This window comes from Pan paniscus, chromosome 1 (assembly GCF_029289425.2).
Source record: "Pan paniscus chromosome 1, NHGRI_mPanPan1-v2.0_pri, whole genome shotgun sequence".
NCBI classification, from domain to species: domain Eukaryota; kingdom Metazoa; phylum Chordata; class Mammalia; order Primates; family Hominidae; genus Pan; species Pan paniscus.
This window is the reverse complement of record NC_073249.2, coordinates 172,164,344-172,186,958: the sequence shown is the minus strand read 5'-3', so window position 1 is coordinate 172,186,958 and position 22,615 is coordinate 172,164,344. Positions and strand designations below refer to the sequence as shown.

At 46.1% G+C, this 22,615-nt stretch overlaps 1 protein-coding gene across 32 annotated transcripts in view; it reads left to right on the top strand.

Moving 5' to 3' along the window:
- MROH7 (maestro heat like repeat family member 7) overlaps positions 1-22,615 on the top strand; it is a 79,805-nt gene that overhangs the window by 11,330 nt on the left and 45,860 nt on the right. For 12 of the 32 annotated variants that reach the window (XM_063601081.1, XM_063601078.1, XM_063601073.1 and 9 more), the window contains 4 exons: positions 1,264-1,298; positions 2,168-3,472; positions 17,997-18,070; positions 21,685-21,768. In XM_063601081.1, the coding sequence (XP_063457151.1) occupies positions 2,242-3,472; positions 17,997-18,070; positions 21,685-21,768 (1,389 nt within the window). In that variant the 5' untranslated portion in view covers positions 1,264-1,298; positions 2,168-2,241. Of the gene's footprint in view, positions 1-1,158; positions 1,299-2,167; positions 3,473-17,996; positions 18,071-21,684; positions 21,769-22,615 lie in introns of all 32 variants that reach the window. The other 20 variants (XM_063601036.1, XM_063601080.1, XM_063601070.1 and 17 more) reach the window with 5 other exon arrangements.

Here is a 22,615-nt window from a genome sequence, read left to right as displayed (position 1 = left end):
CCCTATGCATGTTGATCGCCATCCCGATTTTTTTTTTTTTTGAGACAGGGTGTCACTTTGTCACTCAGGCTGGAATGCAGTGGCATAATCACAGCTCATTGTAGCCTCAACCTCCTGGGCTCAAGTGATCCTCCCACCTCAGCCTCCTGAGTGGTTGAGACGGCAGGCACATGCCACCACACCCAGCTAATTTTTGTATTTTTTTGTAGGGACAGAGCCTCATTATGTTGTCCAGGCTGGTCTCAAACTCCTGGACTCAAACAATCCTCCTGCCTCCGCCTTCCAAAGTCCTGGGATTACAGGCGTGAGCCCCTGCACCCAGCTGCACTCCCTGTTTCTTGCATTTTCTTTTCTCTTCCCCAGCTCTCTCATCTCCCTGGCCCTTCCCCCACCACCACTGTGTGGTTCTGTCCTCACCCCTTGCCAAAAGAAATTAAAAACAAAACAAAAACTACAAACAAAGAAGAGAGAAAAATAATGAAATAACATAAACGGGCTTTGGACATTTACTGTGTGCCAGGTGCTATACTAGACATTAGAAATTGGCAGAGAACAAGGCAGATGCAGTTTCTGCATCAGTGGAGCTCATTGGCTAGTGGGGAAGCCAGATACTGTGAGCCAAGAGACGGGAAGGAACAAGGTGGCCTGAGAACTTTCAGGTGGCCCCCACCTGTCTAGGGGACCTGGAAGGCTCTTAGCATTTGAGCTGAAACCTGAAAGGGTGAAGCAGCAGTCATTAGCTGGGGAAGGGGAGTGGAGATGGATGCCCAGCCTGTGGAAGACCCAGACCTAACTGGGAGAGCCTGCCTCTTTGGAGGAAGTCAAAATAACTCTGCAAGGGTGGAACGGAAAAGGAAAAGGACATATGGAGGGGCAAAAAGGGTGAAAAGGGGACTGGGACCAGATACAGAGGGCCTTTGGGTCTGCTAACAACTGGAGGACTCTATCCTAAAGATAACAGGAAGCCATGGAGGGGTTTAGGCAAGGGGATGGCTTAGAGATGGTGTTGGCTGCCCAGAAGGCCAGTGGGGTGAGTGACCTTCCTCTCTTTGACCTTCACTTCCTTATGTATAAATATTAAACTTACTCTCTCTCTCTTTCTCTCTCTCTCTCTCTCTGTGTGTGTGTGTGTGTGTGTGTGTGTGTGTGTGTGTGTAGTGTGGAGCTTGTTAACAGACGTGCATGCCTGGCCTGTGGACTGTGCAGTAAGTGTTGAAAAAGGCACTCTTCCCTGACTTGATTTCTTTCTGCATCTCCTCCCAGGGGCCCACTCCTGCTTAAAAACACCATGCATGCAGGTGAGCTGTCCCTATGATTCCCACAGGGAAGGTAGCCCCAGATTGAGGGTAGGGGTGCTGGGAGGACTGGGGAGTTCATCCAGCAGTTAGATTGCTGCGTTAAGGCAGGTGTTTGACAGCTGCCCTATGGTCTCCTCCACAGAGCCCACTTCACCCGGAACAAGCAAACTGTTAAGGCTATAGGCAGCTTTGCCAGGGTTGCTCTGAGAATCTAGTGCCATGGGTACTGGCAGAGTAGTTCTAGCAACTTAGGAGTTTGTCTCTGGTTTGGAGCACCCCAATCTTGCAAGGCTCAGGGCTCCTTGTTGGTGCACTTAGGTTACCCTGTCACATGTGGCCAGCTGGAAGTGGGGTAACTCATAAGGAGGCTCCTCCTTCCCTTTTTCTGCCTTAAAGTAGAAGAGACTCCTCATTTGTCTATTTGTAAGCTTCCAACTGTGTAACTGGCACTGGGCTAGGAGCTGGGGTTGCCCCAGGGGCCAAGGTATACACAGTTCTTGTCATTGCAAAGCTCATCTCTAGCAAGAGCTAGAACACTAAATGAATTCACTGGAATGAAATGTGCTGAGTATTTTGCTAGAAGTGGGATTAAGCAAAGGATAATGAGAATTACCCCCATGCAATCCTACAAGCCAAGGGGATTGAGTTTGTTCAGGGTCATGAGCCAGGAAGGAGCAGGTTGTGGTCAAAGAACAGAACTGAGAGACTGTGGAGGCAAGTGGTGAGTGATGGGCTGGAAAGGTGGGCTGGGCACAGTCACCAGGGCCTTGTAAGTCACAGCAAGGGGCTTTCATCTTAAGAATAGTGGGAGCCCTGGAAAAGCCTTAACAGGTGTGGCATGGCTGCATTTGTCTTTTCTCTCTCTCAAGACTGCTGCTGGGAACGTGACAGTTGGCTGTTGGAGAGAAGGGGGCACTGGCATTGAGAGACCTCCAGACTGGACATGGCCCTGAGTCCAGGGGCTAACCTGGTCTTCCATGAAGACCCAAAGATGACACCAAGTCTCCCCTCCTGTGGGGCCCCGGGATTAGGGTCTGGCACCATCCCTCGGCCCCACCCAGACACGGCTCATGTGCCTATGTTGAATCTGCTCCCAAGTCCTGGCTTGGCTCTCATTCCAGATCTTAATGATTCTTTGAGTCCAGTCTCAGGGGAGGCCTCAGGCCTGGTGTCTGAAAACACCCCCAGACCTGATGACAGCAGAGCCATCGCTCCAGCCTCCCTCCAGATCACCAGTTCTTGTTCTGGTGAAGCCCTGGACCTGGATTCCAAGGATGTCTCAAGGCCTGACTCACAGGGGCGCCTCTGTCCAGCCTCAAACCCCATTCTGAGCCCTAGCTCTACTGAGGCCCCTCGTCTGAGCTCTGGGAACCACCCTCAGTCAAATTCTGAAGATGCCTTCAAGTGCCTCTCAAGTAAGATTTTCGAGTTGGGTCAGAGAAACTCCAACCCTTCTAGGCATGAATTAAACCCATTTATAAGGCACCATTCCAGAGAAGGTCTGGTTCTGGGCCACTGCATCTCTAGGCCAAGCTCAAAAGCACTCCTTATTCCAACTTCAAACTCTTCTCTGGACCTTGACTCCAATCCATTGCTCAACATGGGCTCAAGAAACACCTCCAAGCTGAACCTGAATGTAGCTCCAGATTCTCATGGGACCCTAATCCCAGACACAAATGAGACCATCACTTTGGCTTCACATAATATCTCTGAGTCTGTTTCAAAAGGAGCCTTTAGTACCACCTGGAGCACAAGTTCAAAGGAAACCATGAATGTGGCTTCCAACGGCCACTCCAGATCTGATTTGAACGTGACCATCACTCAAGCCTCGTATGTGACCCTGATTCCTGGCTCCAGCGATGGTATCAGCCTGCACTCCAGCACCCATGGGCCCAACTCCACCATCTCTCCACCCTCATGCATGACTCTAATCCTGGGTTCCAATGAGACTCTGAGCCTGGACTCCAGCCTCCTGTTCAGCGACACCTCCACCTTGATGCTGAGCAGTCAGCAGGATGATGCCAAGGACAACAGCATCCACACTGTGCCCCTGGAGGAGAATCTGGAGAGTTGGAGTAAGATGGCCAGCATTAAGGTGGGCCAGTTCCCGCTGGGATTCCCCACCTCCAACCCCGCAGGCAAGGACGCCGTGACCTTGCAAGGCATCCCTGAGGGTAAGGCCAGGGCCGCAGCCCTAGAGAGAGCACTGTCCTGGAGAAATTCTGTCTTCAGACTCTTAGGGCAGGGAGAGGAGAAGGAAGGAAGGAGACAGCAGGCAGTTGATAACATATGAGTTATTAATTCTATACTAGACATCTAATAATCGGCCTCTGCTAGCAATGTGACTTGGGACAAGCTAATTAATCTGCCTGAGCTTCAACTTCATTGACTGAAATATCAGTATATAGCCGGGCGCAGTGGCTCACGCCTGTAATCCCAGTACTCTGGGAGGCTGAGGCAGGTGGATCGTCTGAGGTTGGGAGTTTGAGACCAGCCTGGCCAACATGGTGAAACCCCATCTCTACTAAAAATACAAAGAATTAGCCAGGCGTGGTGGCGCATGCCTGTAATCCCAGCTACTCGGGAGGCTGAGGCGGGAGAATTGCTTGAACCTGGGAGGCAGAGGTTACAGTGAGCTGAGATCTCACCATTGCACTCCAGCCTGGGCAACAAGAGCAAAACTCCGTCTCAACAAAGAAAAAAAAAATCACTGTATAATACTTCTATTCTGTCCAAATTATGTCTATTGTATCAACAAACTATCCCTTCCATTCAAAATGTACATCTTTTTCTTCCTTGATACATTTCAGACCTGGCTTCTCAGGTCTGAGCAAGGCCTTGGGGTCCTGTCTGGAACCTGTGCCTCCCTCCTGATTTGTAGGATTTCTGTAAATTAATCCCCTGTCAGTTTCTGATGCTATAAATATCTTTTCTTAATCAATTTTTATTTGTCCATGCGCCAATACTATATTAAGATTTTTTAAAAAGGACCATGGTTTTGTAAATAGGTGTTCATATCTGATGAGAATCCTATTTTTTTTTTTTTTTTTGAGTGGGAGTCTCATTCTGCAGCCCAGGCTGGAGAACAATGGCTTGATCTTGGCTCACTGTAACCTCTGCCTCCTGGGTTCCAGTGATTCTCCTGCCTCAGCCTCTTGAGTAGCAGGGATTACAGGCGCTCACCACCACGCCCAGCTAATTTTTGTATTTTTAGTAGAGACAAGGTTTCGCCATGTTGGTCAGGCTGGTCTTGAACTCCCGACCTCAGGTGATCCGCCCGCCTCAGCCTCCCAAAGTGCTGGGATTACAGGCTTGAGCCACCACACCCGACCGAGAATCCTTTAAAATTGTCCTGAAAATCAACTTAGCTATTAGTAGATAACATTTTATTTTATTTTATTTTTTGAGACAAAAGTCTCACTCTGTTGCCCAGGCTGGAATTCAGTGGTGTGATCATAGCTCCTTGCAACTTTGAATTCCTTGACTCAAGAGACCCTCCTGCCTCAGCCTCCCGAGTAGCTAGGACTACAGGTGCACACCACACCACCACACCTGAGTAATTTTATTTTTTATTTTTTGTAGAGATGGGGCCTTGGTATGTTGCCCAGGCTGGTCTTGAACTCCTGGCCTCAAGCTATCCTCTCACCTCGTCCTCCCAGAGCTCTGGGACTACTACAGGCATGTTCCACCATGCCCAGCCTCTGTACATTTTAGAATGCATTTCTAGGGTTTCTTAGGGATTTTTTTAGGGCCTCAAAAAAATCTTGCTGCATTTTTTAAAGAATGTTATCAATTTATTCACCTATTCACACTTTCCTTTACATAGGATATATGCTTTACTAGGATTTAAAAAATTCTTCATAGAAGTCTAGTGCACCCTGGGTTGGGTTAATCGTAGATACTTTATAGTATTTTTTTTTTTTTTGAGATGGAGTCTTGCTCCGTCACCAAGGCTGGAGTGTAATGGCATGATCTCCACTCACCACAACCTCCGCCCCCTGGGTTTAAGTGATTCTTCTGCCTCAGCCTCCCGAGTAGCTGGGATTATACGCGTGTGCCACCACGCCCGGCTAATTTTTTGTATTTTTAGTAGAGACGGAGATTCACCATGTTGGCCAGGATGGTCTCAAACTCCTGACCTTGTGATCTGCCCACCTTGTCCTCCCAAAGTGCTGGGATTACAGGCAGGAACCATCACGCCCAGCCTATAGTATCTTATTTTCTAATAAAATTTCTACTTGTTATTGATGATGCTGATGATCTAGAGCAACTTTGTTTTTGCAAGTTTTTCTTTTTTTGAAAAAAAAACTTTGTGGAGATATAACTGTAAATACAATTTGCTCTTTTAAAGTATGTAATTTAATGGCTTTTTATATACACAGAATTGTGCAACTATTGCCACAATCAATTTTAGAACATTTTCATCATCCCTAAAAGAAATGTTGCACCCTTTAGACATCACCCTCAACCCATGCCAGCTCTCAACCCAGCCCTGGGCAATCACTAATCTACTTTCTGTCTCTATAGTTCACCTATTTTGGACATTTTATATAAATAGAATCATGTAATATGTCATCCTTTGTGACTGGCTTCTTTCACTTAGCAGAATGTATTCAAGGTTCATCCCCTTTGTAGCATGTATCAGTACTTCATTCCTTGTTATGGCTACATAATATTCCATATATGGACACACCACATTTTGTTTATGTCAGTTGATTGCCATTTGGGTTGTTTCTATCTTTTGGCTATTTTATTTTATTTTATTTTATTTTATTTTATTTTATTTTATTTTATTTTGAGACGGAGTCTCGCTCTGTCACCCAGGCTGGAGTGCAGTGGCACCATCTCAGCTCACTGCAAGCTCTGCCTCCCGGGTTCACACCATTCTCCTGCCTCAGCCTCCTGAGTAGCTGGGACTACAGGCGCCCACCACCATGCCTGGCTAATTTTTTGTATTTTTAGTAGAGACAGAGTTTCACCATGTTAGCCAGGATGGTCTCGATCTTCTGACCTCATGATCTGCCCACCTCAACCTCCCAAAGTGCTGGGATTACAGGTGTGAGCCACCACGCCCGGCCTTGGCTATTTTATTTTTATTTTGTATTTTTTTGAGACGGGGTCTCACTCTGTCACCCAGGCTGGAGTGCAGTGGCATGATCTCTGCTCACTGCAACCTCCACCTCCCAGGCTCAAGCAATCCTCCCACCACAGCCTCCCAAGTGGCTACGACCACAGGCATGCACCACCACACCTGGCTAACTTTTGTATATTTTGTAGAGGCAGGGACTCACTATATTGACCAGGCTGGTCTTGAACTCCTGGGATCAAGCAATCCTCCCTCCTCAGCTTCCCAAAGTGCTGGCATTACAGGCATGAGCCACCATGCCTGGCCAATTTACTAATATTTTTTCTTCTATTCTGTTGGTTGCCTTTTCATTTTCTTGATGGTGTCCTTTGAAACACAAAAGTTTTAAATTTTGGCATTGTCCAATTGGTCTAATTTTTCTTTTATTGTTTGTGCTTTTGGTGTCATATTTAAAGAAACCATTGCCTAGTCTAAGGTCATTAAGATTTATGCCATGTTTTCTTCTAAGAGTTTAATAATGTTAGCTCTTACTTTTAGGTCTTTGGTACAATTTGTGTTAATTTTTGTTTATGGTGTGAGGTGGGGGTTCAGCTTCATTATTTTGCATGTGGATGTTCAGTTATTATTGTCATATAATTCACAAGCCATATAATTCACCCATTTAAAATGTGTCAGCCAGGTGTGGTGGCTCATGCCTGTAATCCCAGCACTTTGGGAGGCTGAGGCGGGTAGATCACTTGAGGTCAGGGGTTCAAGACCAGCCTGGCCAACATGGTGAAACTCTGTCTCTACTAAAAATACAAAAAAGTAGCCGGGCGTGGTGGCACACGCCTATAATCCCAGTTCATGCCTGTAATCCCAATACTTTGGGAGGCCGAGGCAAGCAGATCACGAGGTCAGGAGTTCGAGACCAATGTGACCAACATGGTGAAACCCCGTCTCTACTAAAAATACAAAAATTAGCCAGGCATGGTGGCGCGCACCTATAATTCCAGCTACTCAGGAGGCTGAGGCAGGAGAATTGCTTGAACCTGGCAGGTGGAGGTTGCAGTGAACCAAGATTACACCACTGCACTCCAGTCTGGGCAACAAGAGTGAGACTCCATCTGAAAAAAAAAAAAAATTAGCTGGTTATGGTGGCACATGCCTATAATCCCAACTATTTGGGAATGGCTTGAAACTGGGAGGCAGAGGTTGCAGTGAGCCAAGATCACGCCACTGCACTCCAGCCTGGATGATGGAGTGACACTCCTCTGTCTCAAAAAATAAATTAAATTAAATAAATAAATAAATAAATAAAAAATAAGATGTGTCATTTGCGGAGTGTAGTGGCTCATGCCTATAATCCCAGCACTTTGGGAGGCTGAGGCAGGAGGATTGCTTGAGCCCAGGAGTTCAAGACCAGCCTGGGCAACATAGGAATACCCTGTCTCTACAAAAAACAAAAATAAATTAGCCAGACATGGTGGTGTGTGCCTATGGTCCCAGCTACTCAGGAGACTGAGATGGGAGGATTGCTTGAGCCCAGATAGTGGAGGCTACAGTGAGCTGTGATCGTGCCACTGTACTTCAGGTTGGGCGACAGAGTGAGACCTTGTCTTTAAAAAAAAAAAAAAAGTGTGATTCAATGGTTTGGGTTATATTCCATTTTTTAGTGCTTCTGTTTTTGGTGCCATATCCAAGAAATTGTTGCCAAATCCAGTGTCATGAAGATTTTTCCCTGTGTTTTATAGTTTTAGCTCTTGTTTGTTTGTTTGTTTGTTTTGAGACGGAGTCTTGCTCTGTTGCCCAGGCTGGAGTGCAGTGGCGTGATCTCAGCTCACTGCAAGCTCCACCTCCCAGGTTCAGGCCATTCTCCTGCTTCAGCCTCCCGAGTAGCTGGGACTACAGGTGCCGGCCACCACGCCTGGCTAATTTTTTGTATTTTTAGTAGAGATGGGGTTTCACCACGTTAGCCAGGATGGTCTCGATCTCCTGACCTTGTGATCCGCCCGCCTTGGCCTCCCAAAGTGCTGGGATTACAGGCGTGAGCCACCGCGCCTGGCCTAGTTTTAGCTCTTAAGTTAAATTTTTTGAGTTAAATTTTGTATATATATATATATATATAAGGTAAGAGTCTAAATTTATTCTTGTTTTTTACTTATTTTATTTATTTATTTTTTTTGAGACAGAGTCTCGTTCTGTTGCCCAGGCTGGAGTGCAATGGCATGGTCTCGGCTCACTGCAACCTCCACCTCCCAGGTTCAAGCAATTCTCCTACCTCAATCTCCTGAGTAGCTGGGACTACAGGCGCCCACCACGACACCCAGCTAATTTTTGTATTTTTAGTAGAGACGGGGTTTCCCCATGTTGGCCAGGCTGGTCTCAAACTCCTGACCTCATGATCTGCCCACCTTGGCCTCCCAAAGTGCTGGGATTACAGGCCTGAGCCACAGCGCCTGGCCCATTTATTTATTTATTTATTTATTTATTTATTGAGATGGAGTCTGGCTTATTTATTTATTTATTTATTTATTGAGATGGAGTCTTGCTCTGTCATCCAGGCTAGAGTGCAATGGCACGATCTCGGCTCACTGCAACCTCTGCTGCCCAGGTTCAAGCCATTCTCCTTCCTCAGCCTCCCAAGTAGCTGGGACTACAGGCATGCATCATCATGCCTGGCTAATTTTTGTAGTTTTAGTAGAGACGGGGTTTCACCATGTTGGCCAGGCTGGTCTTGAATTCCTGACCTCAAGTGATCTGCCTGCCTCAGCCTCCCAAAGTGCTGGGATTATAGGCATGAGCCACCACAGCCGTCCCAATGTATTCTTTTTTAATTGAAAAGTTTTTTTTCGGCTGAGTGTGGTGGCTCACGCCTGTAATCCCAGCACTTTGGGAGGCTGTGGTGGGCAGATCACCTGAGGTCAGAAGTTCCAGATCAGCCTGGCCAACATGGCAAATCCCCCTCTCTACTAAAAATACAAAATCTGCTGGTGTGGTGGCACACTCCTGTAATCTCAGCTACTTGGGAGGCTGAGGCAGGAGAATCACTTGAACCCTGGAGATGGAGGTTGCAGTGAGCCGAGATTGAGCCACTGCACTCCAGCCAGGGAGACAGAGCAAGACTCCATCTCAAAAAAAAAAAAAAAAAGGCTTTTTTTTTCAGGCTGGGCACGGTGGCTCACGCCTGTAGTCCCAGCACTTTGGGAAGCCGAAGTGGGTGGATCACCTGAGGTCAGGAGTTTGAGACCAGCCTGGCCAACATGGTGAAACCCTGTCTCTACTAAAAATACAAAAATTAGCTGATGTGGTGGCCGGGGCCTGTAATCCCAGCTACTTGGGAAGCTCCTGCTTAAACCCGGGAGGCGGAGGTTGCAGTAAGCCAAGATTGTGCCACTACATTCCAGCCTGGGTGACAGAGCGGGACTCTGTCTCAAAAATAAATAAATAAATAAATAAAATAAAAATAAAAAAGTTTCTTTTTTTCCAATTTTTTAATTGTGGTAAAATATACATAACAAAATTTACCATCTAGGCCAGCACAATGACTCATGCCGGTAATACCAGTGCTTTGAGAAGCCAAGGCAGGAAGATCACTTGAAGTCAGGAGTTTGGGACCAGCTTGAGCAACATAGCAAGACTCTGTCTGTATAAAAAACAAAAAAATTCTCACCATATTTTTTTTTTTTTTTAAGATATGATCTTACTCTGTTGCCCAGGCTGGAGTACAGTGCATGATCTTGCCTCACTGCAACCTCCACCTCCAAGGCTCAAGTGATCCTCCTGCCTCGGCCTCCCAGGTAGCTGGGATTACAAGCACGTGCCACCATAGTCAGCTAATTTTTTTTATATTTTTAGTAGAGACAGGATTTCACCATGTTACCCAGGCTGGTCTTGAACTTCTGGGCTCAAGTGATCCATTGCCTCAGCCTCCCAAAGTGCTGAGATTACAAGCATGAGCCACCACGTCCAGCCAAACCTTACCATCTTAAACATTTTAAAATTATTATTATTTTTTAGGGTCAGGGTCTCACTCTGTCACCCAGGCTGGAGTGCAGTGGAGCGATGATAGCTCACTGCAGTCTCAAACTGCTGGGATCAAGTGATTCTTTCACCTCAGCCTCCCAAATAGCTATGACTGTAGGCACACACCACTACATCTAGCTAATTTTAATATCTTATAGAGAAGAGACCTCGCTATGTTGCCCAGGCTGGTCTTGAACTCCTGGCTCAAATGATCCTCCTGCCTTGGGTTCCCCAAGTGCTGGGATTTCAGGCATAATCGACTACACCTGGCCCTATCTTAACCTTTTTTTTTTTTGAGATGGAGTCTCGAGTGCAGTGGTGCGATCCTAGCTCACTGCAACCTCTGCCTCCCAGGTTCAAACAATTCTCCTGCCTCAGCCTCAGTAGCTGGGACTACAGGTGTGTGCCACTATGCCCGGCTTATTTTGGTAGTTTTAGTAGAGATGGGGTTTTACCTTGTTGGCCAGGCTACTCTCAAACTCCTGACCTCAGGTGATCCACCTGCCTAGGTCTCCCAAAGTGCTGGGATTACACGTGTGAGCCACCATGACTGGCCAGCCATTTTTAAGTGAACAGTTTAATACAGTGGTATTAAATATATTCATAATGTTGTGCAACTATTGGCACCATTTCCTCTCCATAACTCTTCATCTTATGAACCTCAAACTCCATATGCATTAAACAATAGCTTCCCATTTTCCAGTCCCCCAGCCCCTAGCCACCACCATTCTACTGTTTCTATGATTTTCACTACTCTAGGTACCTCATATAACGACTTCATTCTTTTGCATGTGGATATCCAGTTTTTCTTGCTCTATTTGTTGAAAAAACTGTCCTTTCCCCAGTGAATGTTCTTAGTATTCTTGTCAAAAATAGACCGACCATAAATGTGTTTATTTCTGGGTACTCTATTTTGTTTCATTGGTCTATATGTCTGTCCTTATGCCAGTACCGTGCTGTTTTGATTATTATAGCTTTGTGGTATGTTTTGAAATCAGGAAGTATGAGTCCTCCAGCTTTGTTCTTCTTTCAAGATTGTTTTGGCTATCAGGGCCACTCTTTGCTTTTTTAATAGGAGCATTTTGTCCATTTGCATGTTTAAAACAATGTATTTTCAAATTATAGTAGCCTTTTAAAAACTTTTTTGGGGTATAAGATGGATCAGTAAAATATGTAAAGTGTGCTAGTTATCTCAAGTATACAGCTTAATAAAAATTTATAGAAGTATACACTGTGGTAGCTACCACTCAGATCAAGTTCCAGAAGCCCAGAAGCTTCCCTTGTGTCCCTTTCCAATTAGTATCCCTTCTTCTGGGGCTAGATTTCTCAACTTTGGCACTATTGATATTTTGTGTTGGGAAATTCTTTGGTGTGTGTGTGTGTCTATGTTGATGGTGGGGATGGGGGTGCTGTTCTATGCATTATGAAATGCACCCATCCCTAGACTCTACTTAGTAGATGCTAGTAGCAACCTCCCATTGCCACCCTCAAGTTGTAAAAACCAAAATGGTTTCCAGACATTGCTGAATGTTCCATGGGGGTTGGGGGAACAACTGCTCTTGGTTGCTAATCACTGCCCTGGAGGTGACAATTCTGATTTGCATCACCACAGACTAGTTTTGCTTATTCTTGAACTTATTGCCAATAGAATAATACTGTATTTACTGTGTGTGGTTTTTTTTTTTGTTTGTTTGTTTTGTTTTGTTTTAGATGGAGTTTCACTCTTGTTGCCCAGGCTGGAGTGCAATGGTGCGATCTCGGCTCACTGCAACCTCTGCCTCCCAGGTTCAAGTGATTCTCCTGCCTCAGCCTCCTGAGTAGCTGGGATTACAGGCATGCACCACCACGCTTAGCTAATTTTTTGTATTTTAATTTTTATTTATTTATTTATTTTTTGAGATGGAGTCTCACTCTGTTGCCCAGGCTGGAGTGCAATGGCACAATCTCAGCTCACTGCAACCTCCACCTTCGGGGTTCAAGCAATTCTCCTGCCTCAGCCTCCTGAGTAGCTGGGATTACAGGTGTCTGCCACCACTTCTGGCTAATTTTTGTATTTTTTTTTTTGAGATGGAGTTTCACTCTTGTTGCCCAGGCTGGAGTGCAATGGCATGATCTCGGCTCACCACAACCTCTGCCTCCGGGTTCAAGCAATTCTCCTGCCTTAGCCTCCTGAGTAGCTGGAATTACAGGTGCTAGCCACCATGCCTGGCTAAGTTTGTATTTTTAGTAGAGACAAGGTTTCTGCATATTGGTCAGGCTGGTCTTGAACTCCCAGCCTCAGGTGGTCCACCTGCCTCGGCCTCCCAAAGTGCCAGGATTACAAGTGTGAGCCACTGAGCCCGGCTGTACTTACTGTTTTGACTCTGGCTTCTTTAGTGCAACATTATGTCTGTTGGATTCATCCATATTGTGTATTTCAATAGTAGATTTTTTTTTGGTGTTCTGTAGTATTCCATTGTATGGATATACCACAGTTTGTTTATTCATTGTGCTGCTGATGGACATTAGAATTGTTCCTATTTTTTGGATGTTATTAATAAAGTAGCTGTGAATGTTGTTGACCATGACTTTTGGTGCAGAGATACACTTATTTATGTCAGAGTAGAATTTCTGGGTCATAGTGCAGGCATATTTATAGCTTTAAGAGATATTGCCAAACAGTTTTTCAAAGTGGTAATCTTAGTCTGTTTGTGCTGCCATAACAAAATGCCTGAGACTGAGTAATTTATAAACAACAGGAATTTATTTTCTCACAGTTCTAGAGACCGGAAGTCCAAGATCAAGGCAGCAGCATTTGGTGTCTGGAGAGGGCCCACTTGCTGTATCCCTACATGGTGGTAGGTGGAAGGACAAAAAGGGGCTGAACTCTGTATGAAGCCTCTTTTATAAAGGCCTTAATCCCATTCTAGACGGTGGAGCCCTCATAATTTGACAACCTCCTAAAGTCTCTGCCTCTTAATACTGTTGTATTGGAGATTAAGTTCAACATGAATTTTGAAGGGGACACAAATATTCAAACCACAGCAGTGACTGAATTAATTTACGCTTCCACAAACAATGTGAGTTTCAATTGTTCCACATTCTCACCAAGGTTTGGTATTATCAGTTAAAAAAATTGTAGTCAGGCTGGGTACAGTGGCTCATGCCTGTAATCCCAGCACTTTGGGAGGCTGAGGCAGGCGGATCACCTGAAGTCAGGAGTTCAAGACCAGCCTGACCAACATGGAGAAACCCCATCTCTACTAAAAATACAAAGGTGGAGGTTGCGGTGAGCCGAGATTGCACCATTGCACTCCAGCCTGGGCAACAAGAGCAAAACTCCATCTCCAGAAGAAAAAAAAAAAAGAGAGAAAAATAAAAAATCATAGTCATTCTAGGGGGTTTCTGTCTAGTGATAGTTCATTGTGGTTTTAATTTGCATATCTTGATAACTACTGATGTTAAGCATCTTTTTACATGATTATTGGCAATTTGCATATCCTCTTTTGTGAAGTACCAGTTCAAACGTTTTGTGCTTTTTTTTTTTTTTTTAATTTCAGAAGGGAACGGCATGTACATTTTGCTCATTTAAAAAAATTGGGTTGTCTCTTTTTCTTATTGGTTTGTGGGAATTCTTTATGTAATCCAGATATGAGTTCTTTGTTAGATACATGAATTTTGACTCTTTTCTCCAAGTCTGTGGCTTGATGAAGCCTTTTATTTATTTTTAAATTAAATTAATTTTAAATTTTTTGAAGAAATGAGATCTCATTCTGTTGCCCAGGCTGGAGTGCAGTGGCACAATCATAGCTCACTGCAGACTCAAACTCCTGGGCTCAAGTGATCCTCCTGCCTCAGCCTCCTGAGTAGCTGGGATTACAGGCATGTGCCACCATGCCTGGTTAATTTTGTATTTTTAGTAGAGACGGGGTTTCTCTGTGTTGATCAGGCTGGTTTTGAACTTCTGACCTCGGGTGATCTGCCCACCTCGGCCTCCCAAAGTGCTGGTATTACAGGCATGAACCACCACGTCCGGCCCTGTTCACTTTTATTAACTGTGCTTAGAACAGTACTGGTCATATAGTAGGTACTTAAAAATAGTATTTATTTGTTTGTTTGTTTATTTATTTATTTATTTTGAGACAGAGTTTCACTCTTGTTGCCCAGGCTGGAGTGCAGTGGAGCAATCTTGGCTCACTATAACCTCTGCCTCCTGGGTTCAAGTGATTTTCCTGCCTCAGCCTGTTGAGTAGCTGGGATTACAGGCGCCCGCCATCATGCCCAGCTAATTTTTGTTATTTTTAGTAGAGATGGAGTTTCACCACATTGGCTAGGCTGGTCTCAAACTCCTGACCTCAGATGACCCACCTGCCTGGGTCTCCCAAAGTGCTGATATTACAGGTGTGAGCCACCACCCCTGGCCTTAAAAGTATTTTTTAAATGATTTTAAAAAACCAACCTAGGGCTGGGCATGGTGGCTCACACCTGTAATACATAGCACTTTGGGAGGCCAAGGCAGGAATATTGCTTGAACCCAGGAGTTTGCAACCAGCCTGGGCAACATAGTGAGACTCCCATCTCTACAAAAAATGTAAAAATTAGCCAAATGTGGTGGCGTGGACCTGTAGTGCCAACTAGTTGGGAGGCTGAGGTAGGAGCATCACTTGAGCCCAGGAGGGCGAGGCTGCAGTCAGCCATGATTGCATCACTGTACTCCAGCCTGGATGGCAGAGCAAGACCCTGTCTGCAAACAAAACAAAATAAAACTTAGAGAAAAGTTGAGCTGGGTGTGGTGGCTCATGCCTGTAATCCCAGCACTTTTGGAGGCTGAGGCGGGCAGATCACTTGAAGCCAGCAGTTCAAGGCCAGCCTGGCCAACATGGTGAAACCGTGTCTCTACTAAAAATACAAAAATTAGCCGGGCATGGTTGCACACACCTGTAAACCCAGCTTCTCAGCAGGTTGAGGTGGGAGAACTGCTTGAACCCGGGAGGTGGATGTTGAAGTGAGCCGAGATTGGCGCCACTGCACTCCAGCCTAAGCGACAGAGTGAGACTCCATCTCAAAGAAAAAAAAAGTTGAAAACATAATATAAATTTTTTTCCCTGAATCATTTCAGAATAAGTTTCCAAATGATGCCCCATCACCCCTGAATTTCAGAGTGTACTTCTTACAAAAAAGGATAAAATATAACTATCACAATCGAGTAATTAATACTGATACACAGCTACCATATAATCCTCAGGCCCTATTCAAAAGTCACCAATTTTCCCAGTAATGTTCTCTACGGCAAGAAGATCCAGTTCAGAACCACTTATTGTACGTTTTTTCTAGTCTGATCTGTCTCCTGCAGTCCTCAGCCTTTCTTTGACTTTCCTGTCCTTGATACATTTGAAGATGACAGGCAAGCTATTTTTGTAGGATGTGCCTCAGTTTCGATTTGTCTGATGCTTGCTCATGATTAGATTCAGGCCATGCATTTTTGGCAGGAATAGCACAGAAGTGACGCTGGGTTTTTCTCATTGCATCCTGTCTGGTGCCTCATAATTTTGATTTGTTTGTTACTGATGCTGTTTGCTTTCATCACTTGAGTAGGATGGTTGCTGCCAAGGTTTTCCAGTGTGAAGTCAATATTTACCCCTTTGTAGTAAATATCGTGTGGTCAGGTACTTTGAAACTATGTGAATATCCCATTCCTCATCAAACTTTCAATTTATTTATTTATTTATTTGTATAGTATGGACTCAAGATTTGTTAGTTTATTCAATGGGCTATAATCTGTTTTTTTCACAATTTATTGTGATACTCAACTTTTTCTCAATTTGATCAGTGGACTCCCCTTCAAGCAAACTTTTGTAGAGACCAGCCTGGCCAACATGGCGAGAGCCCCGAGCTCTTTTTTCCTTTTTTTGAGATGAAATATTGCTCTGTTGCCCCAGCTGGAATGCCACTAGCTGTGATTATAGGTGTGCACCACCATTGCCCAGCTAATTTTTGTATTTTTAGTAGAGGTGGGGTTTCACCTTGTTGTCCAGGCTGGTCTCAAACTCCTGACCTCAGATGATCCACCCGCTTTGGCCTCCCAAAGTGCTGGGATTACTGGCGTGAGCCACCGTGCCCGGCCCCCATCAGCTCTTAAAAAAACAAACAAACAAACAAAAAAACACACGCTTTTGTGTCCCTTTGACATTTGACATGTCTTTATCATTCAGGTGTCTCAGGTTCATCCTGGACTTTCCCTGCTTGAGTCCTGGAATCAACCTTTTCTCCAAGGAGCCTTGTTCCTTTTAGTGGGGAAAGGTATTTAGAAGCTAAGATCTTGGTGTCAGCTGTGTTCACTACAATTGGGGTATCTCTACTTCTCCATCCTCCAGCGTCCTCTGGTGGTCGAGAATCTGAAGTTCCAGGTTTTCATAGGCCCAGTGACCTTGTCCTCAGAAGGAGAAAGATCCTCTCTCCTTTGGTGTTCCCCTCAACTCCCTTAAATAAAGGACTCTATTGGTCCTGCCCAGTAAGTTTTCATCCCTGGACCAATCGCTGTGGCTGGAGGCATGGGACACTCTTAGGAGTGGAGCTTGGGTCCCAGGCCCACACCTATCTGAAGAGTGGGTGCTGGGTGTGTCTTGAGGAATCCAGCTTCACCTAGCTACATGGAATAGGGTGCACCCAGGAAAGATGAGGCTCTTTCACCAAAAGAAAGTGAAGAGATGGGGGCTGACAGAACAGCAGATGCCTCTCATAACAAGTAGGTGTTTAGCTATGAATTGTGATACTTGCTGAAAGAAGAGATTCGGACAATGAACGACAAGACCATAGTGGCCTTTGCAGAGCCCCAGGGTGGGGGTGGCCTTTCTCAGGACTGGCAGGCAAGCCTAGGCCTGAAGGAGAGCCTTAGTGGGGCAAGGAGGTATGGCGAGCAGTGGCCCAGGTAGAGGGAACCACCGTGCAAAGGCCCTGAGGGGAAATGTGCCCAGTTCTGGAAGGAGGCTGGTGTGGCCAAAGCATAGTGAAGCAGGCAAGTGGTGGGAGATAAGGCTGCAGAGGAGGGCAGGGCACAGCCGACCAGGCAGGGCATCGAGGGCCTTGGCAAGGATGCTGGCTTTGTGCTCAATGAAATGCAGTGTCACTGAAGGATTTTAGGGAGGGGGGTGACATGAGCTGATGTACACTGAAAAGCTCAGTGTAGGCTGGGCGCAGTGGCTCACACTTGTAATCCTAGCACTTTGGGAGGCTGAGACGAGTGGATCACTGGAGGCAGGAGTTCGAGACTAGCCTGGCCAACATGGTGAAACCCCATCTCTATTAAAAATACAAAAATTAGCTGGGTGTGATGGCGGGTGCCTGTAATCCCAGCTACTTGGGAGGCTGAGGCAAGAGAATCACTTGAACCCGGAAGGTGAAGGTTGCAGTGAGCCGAGATAGCGCCATTGCACTTGCACTCTAGCCTGGGCAATAAGAGTGAGACTCTGTCTCAAAAAAAAGGAAAAGAAAAGAAAAGAAAGCTCAGTGTGGCTGCTGGGGTGGGGTAAGGATTGGAGGTGCCTAGAGGGGGAGGAGAGAGATGGCATGATGGCATCCTAGGTACATCACAGCTTTATCCACCTTCTCATTGAAATCGTGCCCTGCAGGAGCCTTTGATGAAGTGACCTCATGCCTGGTGAAGGTGCCAGAGAAGACAGAAGGTGGCAAAAACATGGCTCTGGTATGCCTCCTGCCCAACCCCTAGCTGACTGTCCTGGGATACTTCCGTCCTGCCAACCCCCTACCCCCCAGCCCAGCAGCCTCCGCATTCCCCATGCCTCTCCCCAGCTCTCCTTTTCTCCATAACATTCATTGCTGTCTGATGTGCCATATGCTTTGTTTATTCATCTTCTTTCTTGTTCATCTCCCCCACAAGGACATATCCTCCATTACTCGGGCATTTTTGTCTGTTATTCACAGCTATAACTTCAGCATCTAGAACAGTGCCTGGCACATAATAGATGCTCAATAAAATATTTTTAAACAATTGAATGAATTGTGAGAGGGGCTCTGAAAGGGGCAGAAAGTCTAGAAGTGGCCTTTTTTCAGGACAGTCAGGCCCAACCCAGGGCTGGGCCATGTGGCAGGCTCAGGAGGCCCAAGAAGACCAGTCCAGCAGGTGAGGCACACTTGCATCTGCAGGACTTGGAGATGGCCAGTGGGGAAGACTAGACAAACCGGTGGACGTGAGTGCGACACAGGGAGTGTGGACAAGGCTGCTTGATGGACACAATGTGGAGGAGGTGGGGGATCCATCCAGGCCCAGACATGCAGGAGGCAGGCCCTACCTGCAGGCTGTTCAGGGTCAAGCTTCAGTCCCTGGGGCAGTGCAGGGCGGAGATGGGGAGAAGTGACTGGACTAAGAGGAGGCCCTGCATTCAGGGAGCATTTATCCTCATCCCATGGCATCCTTCTAGTTGTCCACTGTGTTCCTGCCACGCTGGCCTTTTTCTGTTTCTCACACACGCCAAACTCATTCCTGCCCCAGGGCCTTTGCACGTGTTTCTTCTGCCAGGAAAGTTCTATAAAATGGGCACAACAAAGCTGAAGTGAGGCCCATGCCAGATGATATGCACAGCACCTACCATGGTGCCTGCAAAAAGAAGACTTTTTATTGATGTCATAGGGGCCAAGGGAAAACGTCCCCTTCATCCTCTGAAGGTTTGCTGAAAAAAATCAACTCACAAAGGCAGATTAATTGGAGAAAATGTACACACATTTATTAATGAGTACACGGAGAGAAGCACAGAGTGATTACCTGCCCCCCAATGAGGACTCAGAAACTTATATACCATTTTGAGGTTACAGAAAAAATGGGGGCTTGGATCCTGGCAAAACAGGTTATAGGAGGCGGGAGAAGAGGAATTTTTTTTTTTTTTTTTTTTTTTTTGAGGCAGGGTCTCGCTCTGTCACTCGGACTGGAGTGCAGTGGTGCAATCTTGGCTTGCTGCAGCCTTAACTTCCCAGGCTTAAGCGATCCTCCCATCTCAGCCTCCTGAGTAGGTGGGATTACAGGCATGAGCCTCTGTGCCCGGCCCTGGGCTATTTTTTTTTAAAATTTTTTGCCTAGAGGTGAGGTCTCATTATGTTGCCCAGGCTGGTCTTGAACTCCTGAGCTCAAGCCATCCTCCTGCCTAAGCCTTCCAAAGTGCTGGGATTATAGCAGTGAGCCACCACACCCAGCAAGAGAAGAGGAATTCTGTTGAGGAGCAATAAGGGATTAGTAGCAAGAATTAATGGATCAGGAACAGAGATTATTTTGTGAAAGGGTCTGTTCAGATGTGGTTACATTCTTGGTCTTACAGGGAAGGGAAGGAACAACAGTTGATCTCCTTGGTAGATCTGGATCTTAGGTAGATCAAGGAACTTTGACTTCATCTTGTACTTTGGGAGAGATCAGAGAGACCTGGAAGCTTCTTTAATTCAGCGTGTCCAAACACCGTATTGTGGGGTATCAGTTTCTGAGCCCTAACACTGTCATTCAACACATTTAATTGAGCCCCTACTATGTGCCAGGCACTGTTTCAGGCACTAGGAATACAACAATGATGTGACCTGACATTCTAGTTTGGGGAGACACACAGGCCTTCCCCCTAGTTCTTTGCATAGCTAGCTCTTGTCATTTAGGACTCAGCCCAGGTGTTAACTCCTCTGAGTGGTCTTCTCTGACCATTTGGATTAAATTAGCCATCCCTCTATCATCACTCTTACAGTTTAAGTTACCTATTGCTATTTAACAAACCACCCCAGAATTTAGTGGTTTAAAAGTTCACTCTGGGGTAGGAGTGGTGGCTCACACCTGTAATCCCAGTACTTTGGGAGGCTGAGGTGGGAGGATCACTTGAAGCCAGGAGTTTGAGACCAACCAGGGCAACATCGTGAGACCCAGTGTTTACAATTTTTTTTTTAAGTCAGAGTTTTAGCTCTTGTTGCCCAGGCTGGAGTGCAATGGTGTGATCTCGGCTCACTGCAACTTTTGCCTCCTGGGTTCAAGCAATTCTCCTGTCTCAGCCTCCCAAGTAGCTGGGATTACAGGCACATGCCACCATGCCCAGCTAATTTTTGTATTTTTAGTACAGACAGGGTTTCATCATATTGGTCAGACTGGTCTTGAACTCCTGACCTCAGGTGATCTGCCCACCTCGGCCTCCCAAATTGCTGGGATTACAGGCATGAGCCACTATGCCCAGCTACAAAAATTTACAAAGTAAAAAAAAAAAAAAAAAAATCAGCTAGGCCTGGTGGCCCAGTAGTCCTATGTAGTCCATGTAGTCCTAGCTACTCAGAAGGCTGAGACTGAAGGATTGCTTGAGCCCAGGAATTCGAGATTATAGCGAGCTGTGACTGCATCACTGCATTCCAGCCTGGGTGCTGGGGGCATTAGAATTGGAAAGGCCCAATTTCTCATGATTCTGAAGTTTGACTGGGCTTAGCTGGGTGGTTCTCCTGCTCCACAGTATAGACTGAGATCACTCAGTGGGACTGGAATATTCAAGATGACCCTCTCATTTTCCAGGGCCTCTCTTCACATGGTCTGTAATCATTGTCTTTTAGCCTGGGCTTCCTTGCAGCACAGTGGCTGAGTTCCAGAGGGAAAAAGTGGAAGTTTCCAGTTTCCTTAAGGACTAGTCCAGGAACTGGCCCAGCATCACTTCTCCATTATTCTGCTGGTCAAAGCAAGTTGTAAAATGAGCCAAGATTCAAGAGGAATCTGTCCTTTGGATAGGAGGAGCAGAAAAGAACTTGCAGCCATTTTCAATGTGCCACACACCTCATCGAATTAACTTGTATTTTCTTCTTTACTATATGAAGTTAGTTCTCTTATTTCATGGTCATTGTTTATTTTCCTTCTTCTCCCTTAACATGATGAGAACGGAGAGATTAGTTGGATATTGGTTAATGTGTTCTCTCTCTCAGGTAGCAGAATGCCTCAATCTGACTTGTATGTACTGGGAGACCCATATGAAGTGTTACTAATGGTGCAATTTCAGGTTGAGGGATTGGGGCCCTTTCTGTCCCCTCCTTAGTTGACTGGAGAAGTGGGGAGTACTTTGCAGTCCCTCATATCTGGTCCTCTTCCAAATGCTGGCATTCAGGATTAACTCCTCCAACCCCTCAATATTCTCCAATCTTTACCCCACCCCAAGTTCCCCTTGTGGGGACCTCTCATTTCTCTTGCACCAACGCTGGCTTGCCTGTAGGTGTCGGGTGGTTAACAGTGCTGTATGGGCAACCCCTGAGGACTGGGCTCAGTGGGGCTCTCACTCTGATGTTTTGCCCTCTGCTGTCCCCTAGGTTGAGAATGTCACCACCCTTCAGAAGAGCCAGGATCTGCTGGAGGCAGAAGGAGAAAAGAAGACCATGATAAAGAAGATTATGGTGGGGGAGCCACAGGCGGGTCTGTGGCATTGGGGTGGGAGGGGGCAGAATTCCTGAGTCCACCCACTGATGAGACTGCAGGGGTGGGAGGTTGAGGTAGGAAGAGGACGGGATGAGGAGGCAGGACATCGGGAATTGAGTCTCAGCTCCACCTCGAACTGCCCTCCACCTACACAGAGGGAGCTCAGGCAAGTTCTGAGCCTCACTCTTCTCATCTCACAGATGGGTGTGATAATACCTGTGCCATTGGCTTGTTGGGAGGACACAACCCAATGCTTAGTCTACAGTAAAGGCTTGCACACCCAGAAGCAGTTCTTATTACTTAATACATTCTTTTCCCAGCAATTCCTTCTGGTGGGCAACTTTAGGCAGTTTCCTCATCATTTTGATAAATACAGTCACTCCACCAGAATGGACTGGGCAGGAATAACCACTGAATAACCACTGAAGCTTCCAAAATTATATTTGTGTTTGTGTACTTTACAGAGACAACCAAAAAAGTCCTTGCCCTCCATACCTTCATTTAACTAACATTAATTGAGCATCTGCTGTGTGTAGGTGCTAGATCAAAAATGAGAAGCAATTAGAAGGACATACTTTATTCTGAGACAGGGTCATGCTCTGTCACCCAGGCTGGAGTGCAGTGGCGCCATCATGGCCCACTGCAGCATCAAACTCCTGGGCTCATGGGATCCTCCCGCCTTAGCCTCTCGAGATTTGGGACCACAGGTGTGTGCCACCACACCCAACTAATTTTGTATCTTAAAGAAATGGACATTTGGCCAGTTGTGGTGGCTCACGTCTGTAATCCCAGCATTTTGGGAGGCCAAGGCAGGTGGATCCCTTG